Raw genomic sequence first — 15639 nt, 5'->3', positions numbered from 1 at the left:
ATAGACCATTTTTATGGTTTTGAAAATCAACAACTCACAAGGAAAACTGTTCATTGAAAACTGGATGGAGGGTCTTGCTCTTGACAGATGTCTTGTGGCTGCGAGCTTTGGGTGCAACATGCGGTGGGCAGACTTCCATGATGACAAACGGGTCGCTCAGGCCTAAACCAGACGGACAGCATTCCTTTCAGCCCTTCAAGATCTTATATCTGGGTTTCGTGTATCAAATGTCGTGAGTGCAAAGTTACTGCTGTACGTATTTTGAAATGTGAACTGCTGCTCCGATCCGTAGATTTCACCAAGGCGACGACGTTCGTACCATTGGCATCCAGGGCAATGAGGTTGCTTGCGCTGAGAACCTCCACGTACAGCTTTTGTTCCACCAGTTCATAAACACAGCGGACGGTCAGCGTTCCATACCGGCTGCTCTCCATAGCTTTCTGCACACAGCGAAAATCCGCCATTTTAAAAACCTCAGCCATCCCACATGGTCCAGAATCGCACTCATGGGAGTAATCTCTCAATACGATGTACCAGCTTCTTCGTTACCTGCTGTGCCAACATCTCTACAAAATAGCACTCGATGAGTTCCTGTGTGCTCTGCTTGCTCTGAGTCAACTCGACTTGCAGGGTCTTCACAGAGGACAGAATCATGAGATTATGGTGGAGGACAGGGAAAGAAGAGAGGATGGGACAACAGAAGAGAACAAAAAAATGTTTCAAAGCTATTTCAACAAGAGTGCAGAAAAACAAAGAAATCTGAAACGAGGTTTTGCCTGAAATCACTCAACAAGCAAACAGACAAAATGCAAGATAAAACCACCGCGTGCGATCAACACGGGTAAATTACTATTTTGATACATTCCTCAAACTCAGTGGTGTCATGGTTGGAGCATCCTCTCTTGAGTCTGGTAAGGTCGATGGTTCAAAGCCCCGGCCTCGTCATACCAAGGACTAAAAAATTTAAAGTGCTGCTTCTTTGCTTGATGCCCGCTCAGTACGTAAAGGATAGAGCACAGACAACCCCCATAGGTTGGCATCCATGAAAAGAGGAAATTCCTGTTTAGGAAATGCCCTACTGAGTGAGGTGAGAAAGGCGGTGCCATTTTTGTGACGTCACCCAGAGTGCCACAGGAAGTGACGTCACTTCCCCCGAGCTCAATTGGTGTGTTTATCTTGGGTAACAGTCATGTGTTGTGTCTCATGTATTCGTCTGTCTGTCCATGTGTGTGTGGCAGCTTCACTATGACTATGAGCCATAGATACTGTAAAGGAAAAAGAAGAAAGGATAAATCAACAAGTACAAAAAGTTTTAATTAAAACAAAAGCCGCGTCGATGTTACACAATGCCTAGATGCAGCTGTGCCTATAACGTCGATGTTATAGGCACAGGACATTCCTATTGATTCGATTACTTGATGTTATTTTTGTGCAAAGTGAAAATATATCTCGGCAATTTCCCGTGTGTGGCGACGAATTTTTAACATATCTCGGCATTTTCCCGTCTGTTATTTCAGGCGGTGTATGACTGACCATGCCGCAATTTAAAAAAAAAATATCTCGGCAATTTCCCGTGTGGCGACACGTGAACGAAGCTACGCTCCTCTCTCCACATTATTGTGACGACGTATAAATTAAATATTTCATCGTGACGATTGTCATCAAATGGACGAATTTTTAATATATCTCGGCATTTTCCCGTCTGTTATTTCAGGCGGTGTATGACTGACCATGCCGCGATGTAAAAAAATATATCTCGGCAATTTCTCGTGTGTAGCGACACGTGAACGAAGCTATGCTCCTCTCTCCACATTATTGTGACGACGTATAAATTAAATATTTCATCGTGACGATTGTCATCAAATGGACGAATTTTTAATATATCTCGGCATTTTCCCGTCTGTTATTTCAGGCGGTGTATGACTGACCATGCCGTGATTGTAAAAAAAATATATCTCGGCAATTTCTCGTGTGTAGCGACACGTGAACGAAGCTATGCTCCTCTCTCCACATTATTGTGACGACGTATAAATTAAATATTTCATCGTGACGATTGTTATCAAATGGACGAATTTTTAATATATCTCGGCATTTTCCCATCTGTTATTTCGGGCGGTGTATGACTGACCATGCCGCGATTAAAAAAATATATATCTCGGCAATTTCCCGTATGTGGCGACACGTGAACGAAGCTATGCTCCTCTCTCCACATTATTGTGACGACGTATAAATTAAATATTTCATCGTGACGATTGTCATCAAATGGACGAATTTTTAATATATCTCGGCATTTTCCCATCTGTTATTTCGGGCGGTGTATGACTGACCATGCCGCGATTTAAACAAAATATATATATCTCGGCATTTTCCCGTCTCTTATTTCGGGCGGTGTATGACTAACCATGCCGCGATTTAAAAAATATATATCTCAATGGACTTGAAGTTACAGGCCTTTGAGAATTCATTTCGTTCTATAAAGGGCAACTTCCATCGGATTTTCTTCCCGTTTTTTTTCAACCGAGTCTAAAACTATGTTAGCGACTGTGAAAAATGAAATGATATATCGAATTTGATTTGAAATAAAACTGTGTGAGAGAGGAAGACACCACGGGCCTACAAAACAGGCCTCAAAGCTATGCGAGTTAATAAAATGGTGGATATTTGTTTACATGAAGCCTCTCCCACATTGGGTGGAGCTATGGTTCCCAGAATGGGTGGAGCTTTGAGGTTTTGTCTTCTCTGCAAGAACAAGAAGAACAACAACAACAACAGCAGAGGGCACTCTATGACCAGCGTCTTGCGACGCGGCTAAAAACAAATCTGATCGAATTACTGGATGACCGACGACCACTCCTTTTTGCATCGTGATGATGAATGGGGCTGCTGAAGCGGTTTATGGCTGTTGGTCACAATCCTGGTCGGGTCGCCACTCCCACGTACGATACTCGAATGGCTAATTCATCCATCCCAGTAAGCTGGTACTCATTTTGCCGACCTCGGAAGGACGTCAGGCTGCATCAACCCAGCCGGTGTTAATTCAGCAGCAGGACCACCCTGAGATCTCAAGCCAGCTACCTTAACCAACACCAGGCTACTGGATGAATAATAAATAAATAAAACTAGAACGGCATTCGGTAGAGAGTATACCTCCGCCAGGCTGAAGAGTTTATGGTTTGTATCCCACCGATGGGCCGAATGTGGATTCCGACCTGAACCAAAATCGAATTGGCTTGTTCTTGTCACCTAACCAAGTCATCCACATCGTTTAGTCATAACTCGTCCATAACTTTTTAAAATATCATAATTATATATCGCTTTTCGCCCGATGTCTGAATGGTGAAGAATCCCTTCTAAAATTAAATAATTCTCACATTCAAATCCATATTCAGATCTTCACCAAAATCGAATCGATTCGTCCTTGTCACACACCCAACCGGTCCACCAAGTTAGGTCCAAATCCACCCATAACTTTTTGAGATATCGTGCCATGTATCGGTTTTGGCCCTATCTCCCAATGGTGAAGAAAGAAGAAAAAGAAGAAGAACCGCCTTTAGAGGCCATTTTCCCCCGCACAGCGGGGGTCGGTCTTTTTGGGCACCGTGGTCCCCTTTTTGAAGCAATGTTTTATGGCCGGATGCCCTTCCTGTCGCCAACCCTGTTAGTCGCCTCTTGCGACACACAGGGAATTGCCAGTTAACTGGTACTCAATTTGCGGACCCCGGAAGGATCGGTGTTAACCCCCCTGGTGTTAATTCAGCGATAGACAAGGATTCGAACCCAGGATCCATAGTATCCCAAGCCGGCACCCTAACTGCTAAGCCAACACCAGACATATCACTTTAAAGATGAAGAATCACTTCAAAAATTATACTAGCCGGATCCGAATCCAGATCTTCACCAAAATCTAATCATTTCGTCCTTGTCACATACGCTACATGTCTGCCAAATTTTGTCCGAATCCGTCCACAACCTTTTTGAGATATTTTGTTCACAGACAAACAGACAGGGGTGAAAACATCACCTCCATCCACGTTCGGTGGCAGAGGTAAAAGATGAGGTAAATCAAGAGTCCAAAGTCAACTTCATGAGCATTTGTCTTGCACATCTATCTATAATTCCAGTAATCTCTGTGTGTGTGTCTGTGTGTGTGTGTGTGTGTTTGTCTGTGACCGCTGTTTCTCGACAACCACGGGTCCGATCTAATTGAAACTTGCCAGATATATTGCTGGGGACCTGAGGATGTGCCTTTTCAAGGCTTCATATTAATCGGAGAAGTAGTTACCGAGCTATGGCCAAAAAACGATTCAACCAATCAGAGAGCAGCGAGCTATCACGTGTGCCGAACGTGGCGAACAGACTCTGCCTCGGACGGCACATTTGAGAGCGTATTCATTTATTTCACGTTGGCAAACTATGTTGGCGCTATGTTGGCGTTAAACTATGTTTTAAAACGAATTAAAACTAATTTGCGATTCATCGTAACTGCGATATGCGACCTTCCGGACAGTCAAATGAGGACGTCACTTCCGGACTTACGGATAGTCATAGTGACGACGTACTGATGCTGAACGTGGCGAGCAGACGCTGCCTCGGACGGCACATTTGAGAGCGTATTCATTTATTTGACGTTGCAATCTGTGTTGATTGTTGTAAGGTACGATCGATTGTAGTACACGTTTATAATAACTCTGCCGATACAGGCCCGATTAACTGCAGCGCCATCCGAGCTGCGGCGTCGGGACGATACATTCATTGTACGGTCACATCACGCACTTACGGGCACGCCCATGCATGCATGGGCGAAGACATTTTTTTTTTTTTTTTTGGCAAGGAACGGGCACCCACGTACGGGCACGTCCTAGTGTTTTATAATGTTCACATGATCACATCCAAGAAGGGCATCCAACAGCGTACGAACCATGTATTCCTCCGTCCTCAAGCTCTGAATCGGAATGCCCTTGCCATCCGCGTGGAAGAACTGCAGCAAGAGCTGCGGTGGGAATGGTGGAATGAAAGACAATCCAGGAAGTCACCGAGATCGAAGAATCAAGATAATTTATTACACCGCACACGCGAAGCGAAAAGCGGGGTCGAGCAATCGGATCATGTCCCTCTGTCCGTTTGTCCGTGTTATCAGTTTATGGTCGTCAGTTTAGGATTGAGGAACCACTTATTTCGATTGAATTTTATCGTTTGAACACAAATGTGAACATGAATCGGAGGACTAGTCTTCCATTTTACAGTAATTTGGCTGTGAATTTGTCCTGATCACGCATGTGTCGACAGGAATGAGAATTTTTTTTTACTCTGTCTGCTCAGCAGTCAAACAAAATAGAAAATCATTCCAAAATCATTCAAACAGGAAATTGTTTTTAAGGATGTCATGAACGACAAACAACGGGCACAAAGAACTAATGTAACATGTTAGGTAGGGTGATGTAATAGACACTGGGCAAATCGGTGGTAAAACCCAGAATTAATTTTCTAATGTGACTTTAAAACTCTTTAAACTTCTTTTTCTTCTCCTCCTCTTCCCACACGCCCAGCCATCTCCACAGACTCATGCACCAATCAAAGCAATACCTTGCTACTACACGCACCACAGGTGTCAATATCCAACAATTTACCTAAACCCTCTACCTAACTTTAAACTATCTGCCCCGGGTACTCGTGAAGGGGTCCATCTTCCCCCATCCACTCCTTCTGTCATCTGCCATTACTCCCTCCATCCTCCTCCACATTCACACCCACTTGAATCCTCCTCGACACCTCTGAACGGGGATGATCGGTCCAAAGCACTTCCCCACCGCCCCCCCCCCCCCCCCCCCAGATACCTCTGAAGAAGACCATCTGAAACTCACCTCCTCCTCCTCTAACCTGATATTCATTTATTAGTCCCCTACCGGTGTACACTGGAGGGGACTATAGGTTTGCACTCCGTCCCTCCGTCTGTCCATCTGTCAGTCTGTCAGTCCGTCACGCAAAGAACAGTTTTCCGGACTTTTTTTCGAAACTCTTAATGCTCATGATTTCAAACTTGGCACCTGGTTTCCTCATGATAAGTTACAGATCAGGTTCGAACTTCACGACTTTTCGTTCATTTTTGACAAAGTTATGGCACTTTGAACTTTGGGAATTCTGATAATTCTGATGATCCTTAACTCAGTGCCATTTTAAGTTTTAATTTCCTTTAAAAAAGATTTTCTCCGCAATAATAGGACCGATTGAGATCAAATTTTCACCGTAGGGGGGACTCGGTCTGTAGAATATTTTAATGGTAATTATGACGCCACAGGTCACGTGGTTCGGCCGCCATATTGTTTTTCATGAAAACACAAAAACCCCTTTTTCTCTGCAACGGCTGAACAGATCGAGGCCAAACTTTACAGGCAGAATCGCATACCCATGACGAACAAAAAAGTCAGCGAGCATGACGTCATGCGTCACATGATTTCAGAGTTATGACGTTTTTAAGCATGAACCTTTAAAACCAAGCTCCTCCCTCATTTTTGATCCAATCGAGGGGAAACTTCACAGGTCTGTTCAGCATGTCAGTCTACTAAAATGTCATTTTGGAATTTGCGATAGGGCACGTGGTTTGGCAGATATCGTTAATTAAACGAAAATATTTTAAAAATGGATATCTCTTGAATCGCTAGTACCTCAGACCATGAGTTGGTAATTATATAATTCACACAGTGCAATACGTGCAGGCTGCTCCACGGAGCAACCTTGCGGGCTTATCAACGAGGCGAGGCGTGACACACGTGTGTCTCGGCATACCTTAGATCAAGTTTGAAAACCAGCATCAACCGTGCATAAATTTGCATATTCGCTCATTTTTGACCAAGTTATGGCACTTTGAACTTTGGTAGGGGACATGTATTGCAGCGCAATACTCAGAATGCTTGTTGTCTCTGCTGCCTGACCCACATCACCTCATCCGAATCCGTCCGTAACATTTTGAGATATCCTCCTTGAAATCTCCTCTATCCTGGAAGTCCTTGTAGTATCCTTGTGTTTTATACTTCTCCCATGCCCTTCCCCCTTCCCATGCCTCCTCCCCCCAAGTCCTCCCTCCCACAGATCTCCCTGCTCTCAAATGTTGTGTTTGTGTGCTTCCCCTTCTCTCCCCATCTTGTCTACCGCTCCCCTTATTATATGGTGTCTGTTTGATTTTTTGTGTGATACATTTTAGCTCTTTCACGAGCCTCGATCCTGTACACACAAAAAAAAAAATCCTGTTCACAATCACAGACAGACAAAGAAATGGGTGAAAACATAACTTCCGTCCATCTTGGGTGGCGGAGGCACATATGTAAACCTCTCCCAGGTGCAGAAATAAACACACAAACGTAGTACATGAATCAGGTGTACACATACACAATGGCAGGAATCCAACTATGCAACAAGATATATCTAGGGGAAGAAAAGCATTTCATATCATCAATGGTGCAGAACCAACCCAGGTATTTCCTGTTCTCAACTACCTTGCGGCTACTATTTAATATACCCTCATGGATTTTCAGTCACTTAGTTATCTCTTGAATAATGCTTGGCTGTAAAGCAAGTACCCCCAGAGCAAAGCAAGCGTGGCACGTACCTGCATTGTGTAGTGAAACCGAGCAAAGAACTCAGGTGAGTGCGGAGGATCAGCAGCTGCGGCGGCGATGCTGAGATTCACGATGACCCGCCAGAGTGCACGCAACATCCTGCATATCAACAAGCACGAAAGGTCCATGGTTGGGGGGTGGACCATGACTTTGGTTCAGGTTTTCAGCTCGACTAAACGAGTTATGAAGCTTGTGTAACCGACAATCTGAATTTAGGAGTAGAATGTCCTTAGAATGCAAGATTTCACAGCTACATATTTTAACAACAACAACCTAAACTGCTCTTACCAGCAAAACCATTAAGTATCATCTCTTACCCAAACACAGAGAAGACTATTGTAAATACATAGGTCACAACGGTTCATAAACCAACCCAGAGCAGCCATTTTGTCTTCTGCAGCTTATCAAGTATCGGTATTAGTTTAAGCTAACTCCGAGGGCCTTTCACTCACTCACCGCAGGAAGGTAGGTGGTCTTTCTGTCTTCTACCGACTCCTCTCCGGCCTTGCCCCCCCCCCCCCCCAGCTCTCTGTGCTCTGTCCCTCAAATATTCCTACAGGTCACACAAGATCTGCCAGCAACCATCTTCTGGTGAAATTGCCAAAATCAAGACTCTCTGCTCACCTTCACTCGTTCATTCCTCTTTACTCCCGCCTCTGGAACAAACTCCCTCACTCTCTTCAATGCCACTCCTCCCTCCAGGTCTTTAAAACAGCTGTTCACCACCATCTCTTATCTTCCCCCATCCGAAACCTTGATCTTTTCTACCTACGCTAATTCACCCCAGATCCACTTTTTTGAAATTCCGACTTCTTTCCTGGAAGTCCTAGCTGTGTCCATGTGTTTTTGTTTTTTTTACCTCTCCCACCCCCACCTCCCTCCCCGTGCCTCCTCCCCCCAATCCCTCTCCCTCCCACAGATCTCTCGATGTCCCTGCTCTCAAATAGCGTACTTGCGTGCTTCCCTCTCTCTCCCCATCTTGTCTCCCTCTCCCTTTATCTTATGTTGTATGTGTCAGTTTGTCTTTTTGTGATTAATGTTGGCTCTTTCACGAGCCTCGATCTTGTATACAAAATAAAACAAATAAATACATAAATAAATAAATAAATAAATCGACTGCCAAGTGAATTTGAAAGCAAAATAATCATTAAAGAAAAGTTTAAAGAAACCCAAAAGCAGTCGTGCTTACCCTACACAAGTCAGAGATGGATTATAGCAACCTGTTCAAAACACCGGCATCAATGGTAAAACCCAACCTCTATGATCTGCTATGACATCAGGATGTCCATACTTCTGAAATTCCAGCGTGATTTGCATTAAAATTCCGGACAACAATCGGTTAAAGTAGGCAGGCCCGACAAAAACTCATTGCGAGCAGTTACTGTGCGAACGTCTGCAGAAGAGATCATCACGCCGAGTCAACTGTTGGATCACCTTGTGAAGTTCTCTATCAACAGACTCTTACTAAGCAGCGCCAGGTTGTCATCCAAGTATTTCATCAGAGGCGAAACGGCCTGCACACAGTTTGAGGACGACAAAAGGGAAGTTCACCGATGTCAACTTGCGGGCTGCACATCTCCTGCCTGATAAACTAGAATGATGAGTTAATGATGAGATTAGAAGAACTTCTCACTTCAACTCACATCATCAAGGTGGATGGAATCCGGGGAGAGACTGATGTGCTTGATGTATTTCTTGATATCTGGCTCCATCTGACATACAAGACAATAGACAATATACTGAATTTAGAAAATGCATTATCGTTATCGATGTGTCATATATATATATATATATATATATATATATATATATATATATATATATATATATATATATATATATATATATAATCCTATAATTCTATAAATTCTAAAAAATCCTATAAATAAAATCCATATAAAAATCTACAATATATATATATTGTTGTGCGTAGCCTCCAGTTAATACCAGAGGCTCGCGTATGGACCGAAAACGACTTTAATTGAGGCAACGGCCAATACGGATTTTGCTATGGTCGCGTGGGAGGAAGAAGGAAAGTGGGAGCTGCGGTAAAAGCTTACCTGGAGCGCGCCGACTGCAGCTTCGATCCTGCAAGGAAATTAACTCGACACGGACACAAGCTTTTGAATGGAAGGGGAAAATAATACAAGGGTTTATTAAATAAAAGGACGGGACAGGGAAACGCGATATTAACTAAAACTCCTAAATTGGGATCCCACACACCAGACCTCAAACACAAACAGGGGACTGAATCACGAAAATAACACGTTCGTTATGTAGTGTACGTGGCGTGCGGTCTTATCTGGTCTCGTCGTCTGGTCCGTCCAATCTCCGCTGCACACCACGAGGTCCCTCGCTCCAGCGCCCCAGCACCGCGAAGGCCCGGGCCAGCGCCCACTCCAGGCTCCTCGTCGACCCCCACGAGGTCCGTGCACCGAAGGTCCAACGCGGGGCTGCACGAAGCAAGCAAACCCCACTCGGGCTCGGACCCACAAGCCAACTCTCAAGCCAACTCAACCAGGGCCAAGACTGCGAGCCAACTCAACCAGGGACAGGACTCTCTCAACTCGGGATCGCACCGGGACTGCCAGGGCCAGGAATCTGCGCGCAGAGTTCGGCGCGCTCTTTTTATAACCTCTGGCGGTGACGTCAGCCTCGGCGCGGCACCCATCCAGAGCCTCGCAGCTTCCCGCCGTTTGCCGACCCTCTTCGTGCCTTCCGCGTTGATTCGCGCCTTCCGCACCAACCAATCACAGTCCTCCTGGGCGTGGTTATAGCTCGTGCGTGTAGCGTGCTACGCGGGGCCCAGCGGAGATGAAGCTGGCCGCGGTCCATGCGGCGGCACCCCGAGCCGGCCCCCTTGCCTGTTCGTCTTCCAAAGTCATGTCAGGGAAGGGAATTATTTAGTGTTGTAATAAAGAGCCTAACTAAGTGTCTAAATGGGTGCATTGCCAAAAGGGACAAAGTTTGGCTACCAGGTGTGACATACAGGGGCTTTATCTTTTAATCCCTACACTACCTATCACTCGAACATCCTGGTATGTTCACAGGTATACATCTTAACCCGACAAACTGGACTAAACATGAAACTTATTACAGGTCAGATTCCTTACCGCGACAGACGAAGCACGTTACCTATTCGGATCTATCTGGCTCTACATATTGATACCCTCCCGACATAACAATATATATATATATATATATATATATATATATAAATAAAAATTAGTATGGACTATGAATGTGACATAGAGTATCCGCTCCTTGTTTTTCTTTCTTTAAACCACATCTTGTCAATTCGGTGAAAGCCACAAATAAAGTAAAAAGCACAAGGAACACAGAACACACCTTCTTAGCGAACAGAGCCACGATTATGTCAAGTTGGTGTTGAATGCCCTGTTCAGCAGCGTGCACTGCCCTCTCAAGCTGATCTGGATGCTGCAAGCCCATTCCTGGCTCCACAGGTTGACACTGCTTCAGCAGGAACTGCCGTGTGTGCTCTACATTGTTGAGAGCAGTGCAAAGCTGGTAGCACACAAATGTATGGGAGGTATGCAATTAAAACTATGACAATAATTATAATCAGCACAAATATATATATATTTTACTGGTGAGACCAACGGCAACATTGAACCCAGAGCTCAAACAGCATTAACCTGCACCGTGACATCAAAATGACCGTCGTGCCGATAATATCCACCCTCCTGCAAGTTCGTCTTTGTGAGCTCCGTGTAGCGGAGAATGCAGCCACACATGTCCTGGCAGGGTCAGAGAAGCACAGTGTTAACAAACCCTCAATTAATGTTCCCGTGTCCGGATTACATTTTGCACTAACATTAAAGGCAGGTTTTGGCCTGTTTGCCATTCCGATCTGAGTGTGTGGTTCAGGATGCTGTGATTTCACTTTTGAATCCCATATATTGTGTTGATTTCTCCATTCTCTACTGATGTCCCTGTGGATTCACGTAAAAGTACAAGGATATCACCTAATGTTCATGTCTTGTGTATGATTTATGTACACGGCTCCAGAAGGCAATACGTTAATAATAAACGAGAGCAGAGTCAGTGATGTGCCATTGCAAATCCCCACGCTTCCCACCATAAGAAAAGTTGAAAGATTACAAAAACTCCACCAGGAATGACTCAATATCAAATTTTGAGGTAAATATTTTTTCCCCCGTTTTGACTCCTGTGACCTTAAGTCCCTACTGGGGAATGAACCGGGGATCAAATCCCAAAAATCGTTACACATTTCATATGCCCCCCCCAATGTTAATTGCATATACAAAGTTTCATTTAAAAATGTTTTAAAATGTGGCCATAATTGCATTTTTTGGTATTTGACCTTTTGACCCCGCCTCAGGGCCACAGGGGGTCGGGGACAAAAATGATATTGCTCTTGCACCTTCTTGCCAAGTGGTGATCATACCTACCAAGATTGGTGAATTTCTGCACAACCGTTTCGGAGGAGATAGCATAACGGACTTCCAGACAGACAAAGAGACAGACACACAGACAGACGGAGCAGATTACAATATCCCCCATTTTTTTCAAAAAGCTTTGGGATAATTAATTAAATTCACACGTAAATGCCCTTACAAGGTATGCAGCCATGTCTAGTTTCTTTGCCGCACACGGAATGAAAAATCAAAAAGATCAAATTGGCCATTCATGTGTTGGACAAAAGGGTGAGTACTCAAACGTAGGTGCTTCACATTACTCAATTCTCACCACTAGATATACATCTTATTTTGTTCAATGTTAGCCTGAGATAAGAATAATAAACTGAGATTGTCATACGGTTATTTACAGCTCATGTACAATTACGGATGTAAACTGCTGGTGAGATGTTTAACAAGTGGGACGACAACAAAATTCTGATTATCGCTCAAAACATCACGAGGGAAGGACGTAGGAATGAATGAGTGAGAATGTGAAGAAACGAGGAAAAGACAGTCCAACCTCTCACATTGAAGAATACAAAACAAACAAGGAGGCAAGGAAGGACAAGACCACCATAAGCAAACTTGTACGAGACAAAGGTAACACAGGAGTAACGTGTCCAATTGCAAAAACGCAGGGATGAAGAAAGAAACGACGAAGAAGAGAACCATAGAGGAGAGGGAACGAAAAGATAAACAAGTACAGATACATTTAAAGTACACCGCCCCCATGCCAAATAAATAAATAAATAAATAACATCCAGTGTGCGGCATCGCCGGGGCGCCTTCCCCGGCGATACCACCATGCAGCACATATAGACGGTATTGGGAGGGAGAGGTATACAATTATTGATTGATTAATTTCTTAATTAAATCAATAAATATAATAATCATAGAAGAATTTCTTAATCAATTGGCTAATAGCATACTAACACCAGTGTTTCATCTGAAGCTGTAATTTTTAAAAAAACTAATTAAATAAATCATCAATCGATTTTTAAAAAAATAATTAGTTGATTAATTGATTAATCAATAGATAATTAATCGATTAATCAACAAATAAAAAATTTTCTTTATATCCATATCACTTGGTCACGGTCGTGCCCAAATATCAGCTTCCTAGCTCAAAAGGTGCCTGAGATATCGCCCAGATGAGAAAGAAAATAAATAAGTACTTAATAAATCGATAATAATTAAGTAATTAATTAATTGATTAATCAAAAAACAAAAAATACCGTTTTTGCCAAAGCACGTGCTCACTATTGTGCCCAAATTTCAGCTTCCTTGCTCAAAGGATGGCTAAAATATTGTCCGGACAAACAAGAAAGAAAACCAACAAGAAAGAAAGAAAGAAACCGGAGCGAAAACTGAGTACTCCCTTGCAGCGCGCATCATCGCCCTTTGGCGCCCCACGATGACGTCATGCAGCACCTGGAGATGCCATAGGAAAGGAGCGGTGTACAAAAGCATAATATTGTTAAAGGTCTTTTGTTTACCTCTGCTAGTTGGCAGAGTTGCTGTGAAGAGTTGGGAGGTGCGATAATGAGGCAGAATTCTCGCAGCAGTGATAAACAGTTCATCACCTCGTCAACTGATGAACTGCATTTCTTCTGGGAATCGATTCGGTCCAGCTGTGGAATCGGTCAAACAAACAGTGATCAGAAGCTCTTTTGGTTTGCTTCTTCTTCTTTCGTTTTCAGCACATGGCTGCTGGGGGTGCTCCCTGGATGCACCGATTCAATGCCCCCTGTGGGTTAGAGCAGAATTTGTAATTTGTTCAGGGTGCCGACGATAGCTCGTCTACTCTTCACGAAGGACGCTGTCGGTCTTTAACGTCCATCAACTAATGCTGGCAGACGGGATGCCCCGGGTTAGCGTCCATCAGAGGGACAGCACACACATTGATGAATCACCCTGCGTGTGAACCACCAGGACAACAATTTATAGCTGGATTGGGTTTCAACCCCATGCTAGACTGCTCAGAGACGAGTGTGGCAGGGAACGCTAAGGTGGTGCATTGCTTTCAATTGGTTGCATAGCTCATCAATTCAAATGTAATTTGCAGCTAGGTTTACCTCAGGTCATTCATAACGTTTTTGTTCACGTTATAGCTATGAGAATAAAATGAACCAGTGAAGTGAAAATCCAAACTGGAACAAAAAGAAAAGATCATGTGCACCATGACCTGTGACAATGGGGATTGAACAATCAACCCGAAGACTCGGTGGGATATCGTGAAATTTGAAACAGTAGGCGTCTTTGTACCAGCAACCAGAATGTTAGACATGTCTGTGGCTTGTCCAATGTCATTTTCAGCACCGCTTTGTTCACCCTTTGCATCAATGGGATTTCGAGGCAATCCCTTTCTTACTGTGTATAGCCTGGTTTTGGCTTAGCGGTTAGGGTGCCGGCTTGGGATCCTAGGATCCTGGGTTCAAATCCCGGTTGATCGCTGAATTAACACCAGGAGGGTTGACTCAGCCTGTCATCCTTCTGAGGTCAGCAAAATTGAGTACCAGTTCACTGGTCATTCCCTGTGTGTCGCAGGAGGTGACCAACAGTGTTGGCGGCAGGAAGGGCGTCCGGCCGAAAAATATTGCTTCAAAAAGGGGACCACGGTGCCCAAAAACGTCCAACCCCTGCTCTGATGGGAAAAATGGCCTCTAAAGGTGGTTCTTTTTTCTTGGTTTCCCTTTCTTACTGTGTCCAACAGTTGCCCCACTGACCCATTGTTAAGATTCACACCTTTCTCCCTCCCCTTGCTCTTCCATGAGCCTTGATGTTGTAAAAAAGGAAAATTTGCAACATCATGAATTAGTAACCTTTTTGCCCTATTTTAATAAAATTTCTGCTCACCTTGTCGGTTTGCACCGCTTGCCAGATGTGTGCTGCGGCCTTTTTACGTGCCATTTCCATCCATTTTGTCAACAGAGGCCCAAACCATGTCGGAAAGGCACTCAAGGCTAGGCCATTTCCTGATCTGTAAGGAAAGTGAAGAAAACTCCTTTATAATTATCTATCTATAATTCCAGTAATCTCTGTGTGTATGTGTGTGTGTATGTGTGTATGTGTGTGTGTCTGTGACTGCTGTTTCTCGACAACCACGGGTCCGATATACTTGAAACTTGCCAGGTATATTGCTGGGGACCTGAGGATGTGCCTTTTCAAGGTTTCATATTAATCGGAGAAGTAGTTACCGAGCTATGTCCAAAAAACGATTCAACCAATCAGAGAGCAGCGAGCTATCACGTGTGCCGAACGTGGCGAACAGACTCTGCCTCGGACGGCACATTTGAGAGCGTATTCATTTATTTCACGTTGGCAAACTATGTTGGCGCTATGTTGGCGTTAAACTATGTTTTAAAACTAATTAAAACTAATTTGCGATTCATCGTAACTGCGATATGCGACCTTCCGGACAGTCAAATGAGGACGTCACTTCCGGACTTACGGATAGTCATAGTGACGACGTACTGATGCTGAACGTGGCGAGCAGACGCTGTAAGGTACGATCGATTGTAGTACACGTTTATAATAACTCTGCCGATACAGGCCCGATTAACTGCAGCGCCATCCGAGCTGCG

At 44.1% G+C, this 15639-nt stretch overlaps 1 protein-coding gene across 1 annotated transcript in view; it reads right to left on the bottom strand.

Annotated features, from left to right (window-relative positions):
- LOC137427904 (BAI1-associated protein 3) overlaps positions 1-15639 on the bottom strand; it is a 230524-nt gene that overhangs the window by 3212 nt on the left and 211673 nt on the right. Inside the window, exons 22-32 of the mRNA XM_068117714.2 lie at positions 14912-15035; positions 13552-13686; positions 11270-11371; positions 10962-11138; positions 9257-9325; positions 9048-9127; positions 7604-7712; positions 4919-4990; positions 550-633; positions 320-440; positions 39-162 (exon numbers count right to left, since the gene is read on the bottom strand). Coding sequence (XP_067973815.1) covers positions 39-162; positions 320-440; positions 550-633; positions 4919-4990; positions 7604-7712; positions 9048-9127; positions 9257-9325; positions 10962-11138; positions 11270-11371; positions 13552-13686; positions 14912-15035 — 1197 coding nt within the window. The remainder of the gene's footprint in view (positions 1-38; positions 163-319; positions 441-549; positions 634-4918; positions 4991-7603; positions 7713-9047; positions 9128-9256; positions 9326-10961; positions 11139-11269; positions 11372-13551; positions 13687-14911; positions 15036-15639) is intronic.

The sequence above is a fragment of the Myxine glutinosa genome, chromosome 5 (assembly GCF_964187855.1).
Source record: "Myxine glutinosa chromosome 5, kmMyxGlut1.1, whole genome shotgun sequence".
Lineage (NCBI taxonomy): Eukaryota > Metazoa > Chordata > Myxini > Myxiniformes > Myxinidae > Myxine > Myxine glutinosa.
The sequence above is the reverse complement of the archived record's forward strand: the minus strand, read 5'-3'. Positions and strand labels throughout refer to the sequence as shown.